Genomic DNA, 14,129 nt, shown 5'->3' with positions numbered 1-14,129 from the left:
GAAGTATTTTTTTTGTTGTTGCGGGGGGGGGGGGGAAGTATCATATTGTATAGTTTTCTCATGCTGAGATTGTTAAGCTTGCTCAGTTAAGATATTTTGACCACACAAGAGGAGCAAATGGGAGACTGACTTGGGAAAACAGTTATATTATATATAGGGTTTCTCATTTTAGCATAAACATGAAAGGAAGCAATGTATCAGTGAAAACAGTAAAAATGCTATGAAGATTAAGAACAGAACTCAGTCATTGTGTATACCAACCTGCCTTACCACTATTTTAAGAATCCTTTGAGAAAACGTGGTAGAGGTAGGAATACTCAAGGAAAGTGGGTGTAACAAGGAGACACAGTTATGTAGTCTCCTGACAAGCCATTTCTCCCTCATTCTTCTTCAATCTAAAAGCCAAGCCTCAGACCTCATAAACACTGAGAAAGGCATCCCAACAAGCTGTCCATCATTCGCCTCATCACTCCTTCCCCAGCCATGAAGACCAAAACATTTGTGTTTTCGTAAAAAAAGTTGTCATCATTTGCTTCTAAGGATAAGAGCATGTACATATTGGAAGACAGGCGTAAGTGAAATTTCCATGAAGTAAATTCCATTTGGAAGCAACATCCTTACTGTCTTGACTGGGGAGCAATTACGTACACCAGCATTCGCTCCAGGAGTAATTCATATTTGTCAGACTCTCTCACTTCTCTTTGGAAGTATAACCTTGCCTTTGCTCATTATTTTAATGTTAATGGAATGTTTTTAATGTCAGAAGCAAAGAGTTTTTTTCAAGTAAGAATTTGTTCAGTATCAAAAAATCATAATATTTCTGAAACAAAATGCTCATGAATTATTGAGGAATTATCTCCTACAACGATATCACAGCAGAGGAACTTCATGATTAGAAAAAAAGGTATCAGTAAGTAAATCCAGCCATCTATCACGACAGTCTTGATAGATGAGCCAGAGAGAGAGCATATTGTAAAAAATGAAGGAGACCTTGAAGTTACAGCCACCAACCCTTTTTCCCCTTCTAATCCAATGCCTCAGATGCTTTAATATTCACATAGAAAGGACAATAAAACACTATGCAGCAAGCAATTCCATACAGAAATGCATGATACTCTCTTCCCCTCTTCCAGTCATGAGCCACTGATTGTCATAAAACTATCTTTGACATTTTTGCACAGAAAATGTACTAAGGGCCAGCTGTTTACGTCTTCTTTGAAACAGATCTATTTACTGGTAGTACTAGTTCAGTAATACAAACTAGCACAGAATAGAACATCCATTAGTTTATCAAATAAACAGTACTAAAATCAACTGTCCAGACAAGTATAGTACTGCTCCATGCAGTGTGTTCCCAAGCACGTGATCTAGGTACCTATAGTCAATACTGCTTATGATGCTCTTCCACATGCTCTTTGAAAGATAAGTCTACAGCATAGCACAGTTACAATATACGTCAAAACCTAGGCATGCAATTTGGCACTGATTTATTCCCAAAGCCATTTCTTAAAGAGGAAAAGTCACAACTGACCAAATTAGATGGCTTTCACTCCTAACTAAAGCTAAAATATTTTGTTGTACATCATTTTATTGTTTCTAACTTTAAATCCCTCCTTGTGTAAACATTGACTTAAGTAGGCTGGTCTTCTGCCCAAAGCAGCTCTAGACAGAGAAGGATTTTCAGAGACCCTGAGTTTTGAACATCCCCACAGACTGAGATCCCACACCCTCTCTTTGCTACCTCTTTCAGTATTTTATCACCCCAGTGGTGAATCCTCCCTCCTCCCCACACAGCAAGTCAGTATTCTCCAGGATGCAACTTATGCCGTCTTTTCACTGAAGACCTCTAAAGAAAGAACAGCCCATCTTCTTAGGCCGTCTTATGTAGCAACAGGCAATAATAAGGTTTGCCCTTAGCCTTTTTTCAGTAAGGGTGAACACAGTTCTCTTACCACGTACATCGTATGTCCCTAACCTGCTTGGTGGCCAGCCCTCTGCTGGACTTGCTCCATTATACCCATGTATTCCTTATACTGGGAAGGCCAGATTTGGACACAGCACTCTAGCTACAGTCCCTTCTACAACCAAATAGAAGGAAAGGATCACTGCCTTGGACCACAATGCAGTTAGCATTCCTTTCTAGAGGGGCACTTTTTGTCTGATGTTCAACTTCTCTTCCATCAGGACACTCAGGACCTTTTCCACAAAGCTGCTTTCTAGCCAGTGGTTCCCAGCCTGCACTGTTGCATGGAGCTATTCCACCTCAGATACAAGACCATGCATTTGCTTTTCTTGAACTATATGTGATGCCTCTTTGTACTTGGCACTGGTGAGGCCGCATCTTGAAAACTGTGTTCAGATTTGAGCCCCTCACTACAACAAAAATATTGAGGTGTTGGAGTGCATTCAAAGAGCAACAAAGCTGGTTGAGGGTCTACAGAAGACAGGCTGAAGGAACTGGAGTTGTCCAATCTGGAGAAAAGGAGGATGAGGGAGATGCTGTAACTCTACACTCTCTACAACTACACTCTACAGCTGAAAGGAGGTTGTAGTGAGGTGAGTGTCAGTCTCTTCTGCCAAGTGATATAAGAGGAAATGGCCTTAAGTTGCACCAGGGGAGGTTTATACTGGATATTAGGAAAAAATTCTTCCCTGAAAGGGATGTCACTACCCCTGCAGGTGTTTAAAAGATGTGTAGATCTAGTGCTTTGGGATGCGGTTTAGTGGTGGACTTAGCAGTGTTAAGTCTACTGTTGGACACACATGATTTTGAGGGTATTTTCCAGCCTAAATGATTGTATTATTTGTTTCTGATCAGGCAGTGTGTAGCAGATATTCAGAACACTATCACCCATGTTGGTCTGTCAGGTAATGCTGATATTTGTTCTCTTAACTGGCTCATTATCCATCCCAAGGCAGAGTTCCATGAATTTCTGCTCTTCTCTCACATAAAGGATAATTTTCACTTCCTTTTCCTCCTGGCCCTAGTTTGACTACAAGGAGATTACAGGAGATTGTGTCATAGGCTTTGCTAAAGTCAAGGTATACAACATCTGCTGCTTCCTTCTTATCCATGCAGACAATCATCTTGTCACAGAAGGTGATCGGGTTAGCCATGCACAACTCATCCTTGAAAATCCCAATTCTGGCTATTCCAAGTCATCTTCCTGTCCTTCCTGCTCCTGGAATTAGCTTCTGGAAAGACTTGCTCCATAACCTTCCCAGAGATTACGTTGAGATTGACAGCCTGTATTTGCTCAGACACTCCTTGCAGTTAAGCATCATGTCTGCCTTTTTCCAAACGTCAGCAACTTTTCAATTATAATGACCTTTCAAAAACGAAAGCAGCTTCATTATGACATTGGTCATCTCTTTCTGTATCCCAAGAACAAGGTATCTGGTCCAGTGGACTTCTATATGTCCAACTGATTTATGCATTCCTTAATGGCATAATTTTATGTTGTGGGTAACACTTTACCCACACAGACTCTGCTTGTAGGCTTTGGAAACTGAGAAGCCAAAGGGCAGAACTGACCAGTAAAAACCAAGAGAAAAAATAAGAACTGAACACCCCACCCTTTTCCATATTGTCTCAATTTGCTGTGGACCCTTATTTTCCTTAAGCTTTACTTTTGCTCCCAGTGTACTTACAGAAGCTGTTCCTGCAGACCTTCATACTGCTCACTACTTAGAAATCCAACCGAATTTTGTATTTTCTAACACAATGTGTGTGCATTCAGGGAGTGCCTTTACATTCCTCCCAGGTAGCCTGCTCTTGCTTTGGTGGACTTCCTTTTTGTGCTTGGGCTCAGGAACACATTGTTTATCCATGCTGTCATCTTCTCTGTTACATTAGGTGCTCTGTACATTGTGTTTTCTACTTGGAAGAGACTTCACATTCAGCCCTGACAGAATTTGACACAATTGTAAAAAAACATCCAGAATTTGTATAACAAAAATCATCTGCCTCACTAGGGCATACCTTACCTACAATAGCCACATAATGCCATTGACGAAGTAGAAGGTGTTGAGAACAAGCAGTAAAATTCATGTTTCCTAAAAGTGCCTGACTGCTTACATGTATACACTTGACTAATCTACACAGAGTGGATCTATCTGCCACTCAAAGCACCAAGTTTCCTGTGTTACTGCAGTGAAATGCAGCATGTATGGGTAACAAGTCAGATGCCTACCACAGCAAGGAACTGCACTGCTCCATTGAAGGAAGGCTGACTTTGAGTTCTATCCCTTCTTCCTTCCCTGCAACAGTCCAAAAGGGGCATCTAGCTCATACCATTGTGAAAGCTGGACCATCCCTGCCTCTGTCTGTTGCTGAGAAGCATCAAAGACCCTTACTAAGCTGATTATACTAGAGTTTAAGAGCTTCCCATTATTCTTTCAAAAACCTTTAAAGGTTAAAGATTCTGTAACAGTATTATGAAAGTCTGCTATCTATTATGAATATGCAAGGCTGTTGCTGGAAGTATATGCTAGGAGAAAGAAAAAGTGAAACTGGAAAAAAGTGCGTAAGTCTTCAATCTTAAGACAATGCTATGGTGAGGTTTTAACCAAAACCAAGGCTACATTAGATAAAAGCATTAACCAAAGAAAGAAACCACTGCTGTTAGGAAAAAAAAAGAAATAAACTTTTTGAAAAAGCACGGTATTTCAGGATACAAAAACTCCATACAAAAAGACCAGACTAAAAGCAACATTTATCAAGCTCTTTAGGCTGAGCTACTCTAAAATTATCAGCTGCCCAGTCCTGAGCAAAAGACCGTTCATGAAATTAAGTGATATGGGCAAGAAATTGCATGATTTTTGTTCCAAGGACAAAGGCTGTGAAAACATCTTTCATACTGAATCTCTACCTTCACAAAACATTTTGGCTTTCAAAAGCTTGACAGTAATACTGGAGTTCACACATAACTCTACTTCTGTTCTTATTTTGCTAAAATATAAAGTTGAGACAAAAAAATTGAGAATTAGGCATTCTTTGTTCCTGTATCTCTTCTACTAAACTCCTTATTCTGTGATAAATCTTGTGTTTTAAGTGCATTAAAATCAAAACATTGTACTGACTTATCTGTTTCTCCTGTGATAATTTTCAGGATAGGGAACATATCTTCCCAACCATTTAACAATAGCTACTCATTAACTGCTGCTCATTCCTAACAACTGGCAGACATTTTTCCCTTCAAGCACTGCAAATAGCCTTTCTTCCATATTTAATTTATGGGCATCCTCCAAACATGACATTGCTATAGCAACATCTGCCATAATACCAAGGTTTTCACTGTAAGATAAAGGCAGTAACTAGTCTTAAATACACAGTAAAGCAACCACATGCAGTTGTATGAAGACTTAATTTCAGCCAAGAAATTTAAACAATGCAAGATAAGCTACATGTTGCTAAGAAATCACAAGACAATCGGTTATTTTTCTATAAAGAATTTTTTTAAAATACCATAGCTTCCTCAATACGGTAAGAAGTATCTTACAATAGATAATTGATTCATTTTGACAGTACCATCAAGCCTGACAAACAAGTAAAAAAATTCCTGCAAGTATACAGAACTTTATATTATAAAAAAGTAGTATCATAGTAGAAGGACTAGAAAGGATCATACTGTTCTTTCTCCCCATCTTTCATGAATTGCTAAATATTTTATATGGTTTTGGCAAAACAAAATCTGAAGAACTCAGAAAACAGTGTACTATTCCAATAGCTTTGAGAACTCCTGCAAACAATTAACCCAGTTCCTGCATCCACGTAGATGGAATTTTTAACTGCTCTCAAGTTTCACAGTGTTTACTTCTAATTGTTATGCTTCACACATTACTAATTGTATTTGCCAATTATGTTTAGATCTCCAATTCTAACTATGAAGACATATAGAATCAAAATATATATTCCAACAGTAATGCAGTATCTACATTTGCAAATTTAAATAACAAAAGGTTTCTTAATACAGCCCAGCACCAAAACTTCCTAGGTTTTCAATATATGCAGAACTGTGCATTTGTGCTTATGTATAGAGTATAAAAAAAAAATGTAGACATAGACATGGCATTTTAATCTGAAAAGTGAGTTTCTAATTATCTCCCACTCCTAGGAAACAGTATATTTACTATGAAATTAAGTGAGCGGGGTGTGTTTAGAGTCTACTTGAAGACAGGATAAAAGCACCTCCCAGAGCTAATGATAAGACAGTTACCAAATAATAACAAACATTTTCTCCTTCCTATAATATCAAATTATAATTAGTAAAGATCCACACTAAAAAGAGAAGTGAAAAGCTTGTACCTGAAAGTTCACATTTGTCTCATTCAGGACAGCAGCTCTTACAAGTCCTGCTGAGCTGCAGGCAGCCAACCTTTAAAAGCAGTCGCACCACCATGCAAATGATTTATTGATTTTTTTGTTGTTGTTGTTTTGGTTTGGTTTGGTTTTTTTTGTTACATTCTGGATGAAAGATAACAGTTGTTCCACAAAGTGGCAGCAACCATACTGAAACACTGTGCTTACCAAGAAACAGATTCCCGAAGTAAATGACTAGTACAGAAAACTTGCAGGTTTACAAGCAGCTGAATGCAGATATGCAATTCTTACGGAAAAGAATTCTTCCTTACTGTGATTTCAACCCCCCAGATATTTTTCTTGAGCACGAAAAACTTCAGTCATCACATTAAAAACTTCATTAAAACAGTCAGCGGTGTCAAGGTCCCAGAATTTCAGTCTCTCTTCTCTGAGCTTGAAACAAATTTCCTGTGAAAAGCAATTCTACTCTAGTACCTTCTGAGGTCATCAGGATATGTAAAGTCCTTCACAAAAAAGAGTTTGTTCATGCCAGCAGCACCCAAAGTGGTTTGTTTGTTTTTCCTGGATATGTGGTAGGGGAAAGGTGGTTTGGGTCTGTTCTTGACTGATGAAAGAAAAATGCGTCTTTAGAAAGAGGTGTGCTGTCTCTGGCAAATGGGAAAAGCTCAGGACAAAAACCTGTACTATTTCCCTTTTCTTTCTAAGATGCATTTTCTTCAACGTGCAAGAACACTTCAAGTCTATGTCCAACCAATAAGGAAGTTCTAGAAGTTGCAAGTAGTCATCTCAAGAAATCTTTTAATCTGAAAATACACATGCTGTCAAGACTCTGGTGCAACATCCCCTTTCTGGCTCCAAACTACTTTGGCTCGTGTATGTATTTTGGTTTTTGTCTTTCAGCTCAACTTCTCTTTGCAGCTTGCTACACTCCTCAAGACTAAACATTCAACAATGGATAAAGCAGACATTTTTTCTCACATAAAACATGTAAGTAGAAGTTTATAGACTATTTCTGCATGTTACATAGAAAATGACCAATTCCTGCACGTATACAATCAGTTTTGAAAGGAATTTGCATCTTCTCTGATAAATGTTTTGGACTCATACACTAAAACTGCTAGAACAGTCTGGATAATACAATCCTGTTCTAAGCTGCACCTTCATAAACTGCTTACCAATTTACCTTATTAACCATTTCTATTCTTTCCTAAAAATTCTAAAATACCCATTCAAGTTATACAAAGAGTTCTTTATGAACCCTATGATGAATAACTTAAAACAAAAGGTTGTTGGAGTGACATACCAGCATAAAATCTCCCACTACCTCAAATACGATTTCTGTGAAAGCTGTCTTGTTACTCTTCCATCCGGAATGAGAAATATTTCTATGCCACCTCTAAAAGCTTTGTCTTGATATCAACAGTAATGAAATATATGTAAACAACTAGTGTCTTTTAGGCTGTGATTCATAAGCAAATTTTCTTTTGTCTAAGGAATAAATACACTGTAGAGCTAGTAAGTGCCTGTTCATTTTTAATGACTAAAATGTCCCAAGTAAACCAACTATTCTGCTATAAAAATATTATTACTATTACTATAAGGGTGCATTTTTAACAGTAAAGACCACTTACAGAGCAATTTCAGGTAACTGAGCATATTTACCAGGTATTTGCCTGAGAAGTGGGAGAGCTTTTCCTCCTCAGTTGCTCACTTTGAAGACTCCTCCATTTCTGCAAACTATTTCAAACCAAAATTTATTTGCCTTCAGCTCTCCAGATCACAAATCTATCCTTCCTTGACAATAACTCTGAAAGTTAACACTCACAAGTCCTGCACTCATTAAGGCCAACTGAAGAAATAGCTTGAATGTACTTGGCCAATACGGTCCTAAGGGCAGGCATTGTTTAAGATATCTGCACGAGCCACTCCTGGAAGGATTTCATCCACATCTGGACAAAGGAAACACTTCTGGGAGACATGTAAAGGATGGATCTTGCAGTCAAACCCTCTCTGGAGTGCTCACAGAAGCCCTATAAAACACGGGCTTGTAAGCTCAGTGCTGCACCACACCTGATCGCTTGAGGCAAACTCTTATGCTTTGACAGACATTTCCGGAATTCCCATCATGCTCCAATGGACACATAAATGTGACACAAATGTGCCATAACCCAGGCCCCCCCAAGTCAATCACATGACCAAGACTGATGGCAAGCCAGAAAAAGAGAAAGCCTCAATATGACTGTCATGTTGCTTTACCAGTGCTTTACACTTCAAAACAGCGCTGCACTATTTCTTTTTCCCTTTAAGCAGTGTGCTGAAAATCCCTATGACTCCACGTGATGAATATGGCACAAAGCACATCTCAGTGGGTCAGAAAACCAACACACAACAGTAACGGTGACTTACTCACTGAAGTCATCAAGGAAAAATAAACGGGCATTTATGTGACAATTTTCTTAGCCTGTACAGGACTCTCATACTCGAGCCTTAGGACTGGAATTTGTACCTCATTTCAACACACAAAATTTTCAGCAGTATCAATCAAAACTGAGATACAACAGTACAAAACACTACAAAGTTACATAATTTCTGAAGCATTTGCTAGTATGTCATAACATCAAAGATGGAAAAACTCCATCAGCAAAGCTGAAGATAAAAAAAAGTTCTGACTCAAGTGTTACCAGCCCCTTGCAGCTAAAATTTCAAACTACCACAGAACTTTGAAGTTGAGAGTAAAATGTAAATAGCATCATGTGTGGCAATAAGAGAACTGACAATGAGGATACCACAGAGTCAGGCACACAAAATGCCTTCCATACTCCTGAGAGGTACAAGAACTTTAATTTCTGCACTTTAACTGTTACAGTAAAAACTTAAAGCACCATGCATTTCTAGACAAATTCATGTTTAGCTTGGCAAGATGAAGACTTAAACTGTCTTAACACTTTGACAGACACAGCAAACAATGGAAATATGCAAATACTCACAATTTTCCTTCAGTGTTACAGTAACTATCAAACTGACTCTTGAAATATTTCAGTTAAGTTCCAGTAATGCAGTCCAGAAAACAAAGCTTTTGGTAATAAAAATTAATTGCCTCTAATATTTAAGTATCTAAATATGGTATTACCTTCATGGCATGGATTTCTTCAATTAATCTATCAACTCGTTTTTGGTTCTTTAATTTCAAATCTTCAGAACCCCTGCAAATAAAGTCAGTCTTTAGTAAAAAAAGAAAATATTTTTTGCTCACTTTACTTCCCTGTGGGCTAATACTAAGTAGCAAAATTAAAATATTGCAACAGTGAGCATAAACACATTCCCCTGTTGGTAAATGAATATTCTAGCAAAGAGTTGGACACAATGTAATACTTCTGCTGTTCTGAACAGAGAAAAAAAGTACTGAGGATTTACCAGAATGAGACAGACAAATGTAACTCCTATCAACAATACATAGGAGACACTGATATCTCAAACATAATTACCTTTTAAGATCTGGAATATTTAAATATAGAAGATCATTGGGTGTGTTTCTTACTTTGCAAAATTTGCTAAAATTGTGGGAGAAAAGTAGGCTCAATTTACACTTTGAACACAGTAACAGATGTATTTTTATTGCATAAATAAATCATGTCATATGTTACTTAGGGCCAGTTATCTTTAAAAACATAATCTACAAAATATTGTTTTAACTATTTGCTTAAATATTAATTAATACAAATTATTAAAAATCAAGTATGATTTGCGTATCTGTGCAAACTGAACAATATTTTTTGCTATAGAACCTTTCAGAAAACTGAAGTGAGAAAAGGTTGCACAACTTGCAATCAACAGCAGAAAAAACCCTAAAAGATCAGAGCTGACACCTTTAAAAATGCTGTAAAAGGTTCTCTTAGGTGATCCAATTAGCCTCCAACACAATAAATCCCTTTAAAAAATGTTATCCCAATTCTGCCTAATGAAACTGCTTTTTAGTTAGCATTTTTCGTTTATCTAAAGTGACATAAATAAGACAAACAATTTATGCATGGTAGTGCCTTAAGATTTAAAAGTAATACATGTTTCTCCCACTTCCCCATTTTTGGGAAAACAATTAAGATGTATCTCATTTATGAACACACAAACAAGAATACTGATATTTAAAACTGACTTTTTTAACTTTAATTTCCCAATGTGTCTTGTTAGTTTACGAATAGTCAGGACTCTGGCCTTCTTCACATCTTTTCTCATCTTCACAACCTGTCAGAAAGATGGAAGACATTATAAAATTTGTTTTCCTTGATTAGTTTCCATATACAATACTTTCATTACCTTGACTTAAATTTTAGAAGCAAGTTCAACAAAAAGAACTATTCTTGAAAGCAGATTGCATTCCCCTGCTAACCAAATCCCAGTTCAAATTAATTCAGATTTTAAAATCAAACTGCTTCCATAAACATCAGAGGAAGAACAACCAACAGTCTAAAAATGTGTCTGAGGTCTAAACAGAAGACAAGACATTCCAAGCTAGCCATACTTTAATATTATTATTAGAGCTAGACTGAGCTGGAGATTTGAAAAGACTTACCTTTTGCCTTCACTTTGTTTATTTTTGTCCTAGTGAAGCAGCACCAGTACTTTTCCATTAGGACATAATACATAAAAGCATTTCCATTATGAAACATTTTGAAAGATTAAGGAATAACTCCAAAATGAAACATACTATTTATTATAGGGTAGAATTTAAGATATGAAAATCTTTTTATATATTTGAATTGATTTTTGTTGAAAATAAAATCAAAGTGATTTCCAACTCGCTACAGACTCTTTCAACTTCCTACCCTACCCATTAGTGTGTTCACAAAATTTATTTCAAATTAGACAGTATTAAATAAAAAACTTTACAGTGATGTTTTGGTCTTATTTCTCACCCAAAAATAAACAGAATACTAATTATTATTTGAAATATGATACACACAGACAAATCTTTGGAATCTTTCGCTATTACATTCCATCACGGAAAAGCTAGGCATCGTCTTGACAATGACAAGCATTTTGGAGATACAGGAAATCAACAGTGACTTACCCCCTCATATTTTTTCAGCTGTATCTTACTATAACTATTAAGATTTTATATTCAACAGTTAACCAGAAAATATGAACTATTAAAGCAAACAAAGAATCAGTCTTCCTGACAAAAGGCCAAATTTCTCTTGCGTTTATTCAGTGGGTTAAGTTTCAAAACAAGTTGGCACTTCCTTCTCAAGAAAATTCTTCTGTACCTCAGATTTCTATTTTGTCTTCTAATTTCTCACAGATAACAACAAAATGATTGCTTGATGGTTACTGCACCATCAAGTTAGTTCCATACAGAATATCAGGATTATAAACCTGAATCAAGCTTGACCAAAACAGAGAAAAAATACACCTTCCAATCTAACAGAGGAATATTGCAAACCTACGATGGGAAGCTTGGGTAGCATATATGACTGTGCAGAGACCATAAAGCTGAGTGTATTATTTAATTAAAACAAACATACAACCAACAACGAAACAAAAAAATAACCCCAAAACAAACAAAACCCCACATATTTTGCACACTTGATTATGCCTGTAGCTAGGTTACCAACACTAGCAGTGTACCTTGTGTACATTGAACTGTAGTCAGCAGTGGCTCTATTGAAAGCTGAATCTGTCAGAGCAAAACTATTTCCAGAGAGGGGCACACACCAATTGTCAGCCTCACCTCTGACAGTGCAGAGAAGGAACGTGTGGAGCATTGCTCCCCTGAAAAGTAGGGAGGGAAATTGTACCGAGGCAGCATCACTGGCACTTGCCCAGAGAGAAAGGAAAAGGCAGAGATGGTTTAGGGGAGAAGAGTGACTGACTTAAAATCAGGCTCCTGTTCTAAAATTAGGACAGCAAAGGTTACCCTAGTGAAAATAACTCCACGGTCCTACCTACAAGCATTTCTACTGCAGTTAACAGCAGAAGCTACATGCCAAAAAGCACTTGTGCCAATTCTCTGCTAGACCGAAGCACTGCTCAAGCCTCCATACGCTAAAGAAAAAATCCTTGACATCACCATTTGCCACCTGAGCATCTAAACATTTCTTTTTATAAGATACTAAATGGAATTTTCACAGCTCCTTATATTATGCTTTCTTCTGAATGGAAGAAACAGAATAAAGCATCTTCTGCTCGAACACCTCTCAGATACTATGTATGTTCAAAGACTTTGGCGGTTCAGATGCAAACTGGGTATGCCTTCTTAGAAAGTTTGGGAGGAGGGGAGTGTTTGTTTGGTCTGGGTTTTGTTTATTGCTTTTTGTTTTTGTTTTTTTTTTTAATAACCGTTAAAAACATCCACAAGCTACAAACATATTTGAATTTAAATAACCCGTATTTTACATATTAGTTACTGTGTATCCAAATATGAAGTATATTTAACTTTCCCTCAAAAAATATTGTCATTTTTTAATAGAAATATTTTAAGGCAGACACAGCATGTTTCTGGGGCCTACAAGAGCCAAACCCCAACCTCCCCTGCTGCCAGCCAATGAAGGCCATATAGACATATGTTTTTTTAATGAGGGATGGTATTCGCTCTTTGGCAGACTGGGAATATCAATTTATGTAATCCACAGTCACTTCTTTCACACGGGACAGTATGCATCAGCTGTGTTCTTGGAAGTACTTAAAGTTCTCAAGAAAGCGGTCAGCTCTTTGGGACAGAAATCAAAAAAGTTTTGCTTTAGATTTACAGTGTGCCTGAAATAATGAGGCTTAAACCACAAGGGTGGCTCCTAGGACTCACTGAACTATCCACCTCTAATATTACAAAGCCAGATAGGCAACTTCCTCTTGAGTGGGGGAAAAAACCCCGAAACCCAGTAATAAAAAGACCCAACCCACCAAAACCACTGGTAGAATTTGAAAAATAGTAACAAATATTTACTCATAATAAGAAAGATAATTTTTATAAACAGGTTAAGAAAAGACAGTAAGAAAAGAAGTCATTGCACTAAAACTTAGAAAGGCTGCAGTGTAAGTCTGGGTAAGACTTACCAATGCTTCAAGACTGGCCAAGGATTTTTGATCAACTTAAGAGGTTGCAGTAAACACAAAAGGATAATTATAAATGCAGGCAAACTTCAAAGCAAGCAATCTCTTCTATCAATAGGAATGCATTCTAGGATTCCTGTAAATTCAGGAAGCCTGCAATTGTAAGTGGAAATAACCACTTCAAGGACTCCTTGCAACAAGAGATGCTTTCCTTTGTTGAAGACATTTCTTTATTTTGTAGGAAAACACTATCTGCAAGCTAATCAAGCCATTACTATTTATCAATACAAACAAATACCTGTGTTTATAGATGACTAAAACACATTAATTACAATTCTTAAATAGTAAGGATAGATAATATATAAATTATTAAATCTGAAAGAAACCATAGGGGATATTAATTCACATTTAAAAAACAAGCCTAGGTACATACCTGCCATGTGCATGTTTCGAAAGCTATGGTTAGAAATAAAAATCACTTCCATTCTGCACTGTGAGTTCCCCAGTATACTATAATTATTTATATAGATCCTAAAGAAAGACAAACTGCAAAAAAAATTCTGCAGCTGCAGGTATCCACAAATAGAGGCCTCCATCATCTCAACAGCTTACAACCTACAGCAAGCACTGCCAAGAAACATGGCATGAACCAGCCATTTCAAGCCATAGGGAGACAGTAGCTGCTGCTTCAAGAGCGAAAGGGAAAACAAAAGCACAGCATGGGACAGCAGATTATGAGCCAGACAAGGACTAGAAACCCTCT

The 14,129-nt window shown here is 37.2% G+C and overlaps 1 protein-coding gene across 1 annotated transcript in view; it reads right to left on the bottom strand.

The window, feature by feature from the left end:
• The window catches only part of SRFBP1 (serum response factor binding protein 1), a 50,602-nt gene extending 36,790 nt beyond the window's left edge, over positions 1 to 13,812 (bottom strand). Inside the window, exons 1-4 of the mRNA XM_010024752.1 lie at positions 13,800 to 13,812; positions 13,370 to 13,404; positions 10,473 to 10,561; positions 9,453 to 9,525 (exon numbers count right to left, since the gene is read on the bottom strand). Coding sequence (XP_010023054.1) covers positions 9,453 to 9,525; positions 10,473 to 10,561; positions 13,370 to 13,404; positions 13,800 to 13,812 — 210 coding nt within the window. The remainder of the gene's footprint in view (positions 1 to 9,452; positions 9,526 to 10,472; positions 10,562 to 13,369; positions 13,405 to 13,799) is intronic.
• Positions 13,813 to 14,129: the final 317 nt, after the last annotated feature.

This window comes from Nestor notabilis, unplaced genomic scaffold (genome assembly GCF_000696875.1).
Source record: "Nestor notabilis isolate BGI_N333 unplaced genomic scaffold, ASM69687v1 scaffold2922, whole genome shotgun sequence".
Lineage (NCBI taxonomy): Eukaryota > Metazoa > Chordata > Aves > Psittaciformes > Psittacidae > Nestor > Nestor notabilis.
This window is presented reverse-complemented; position numbering and strand designations above follow the sequence as displayed.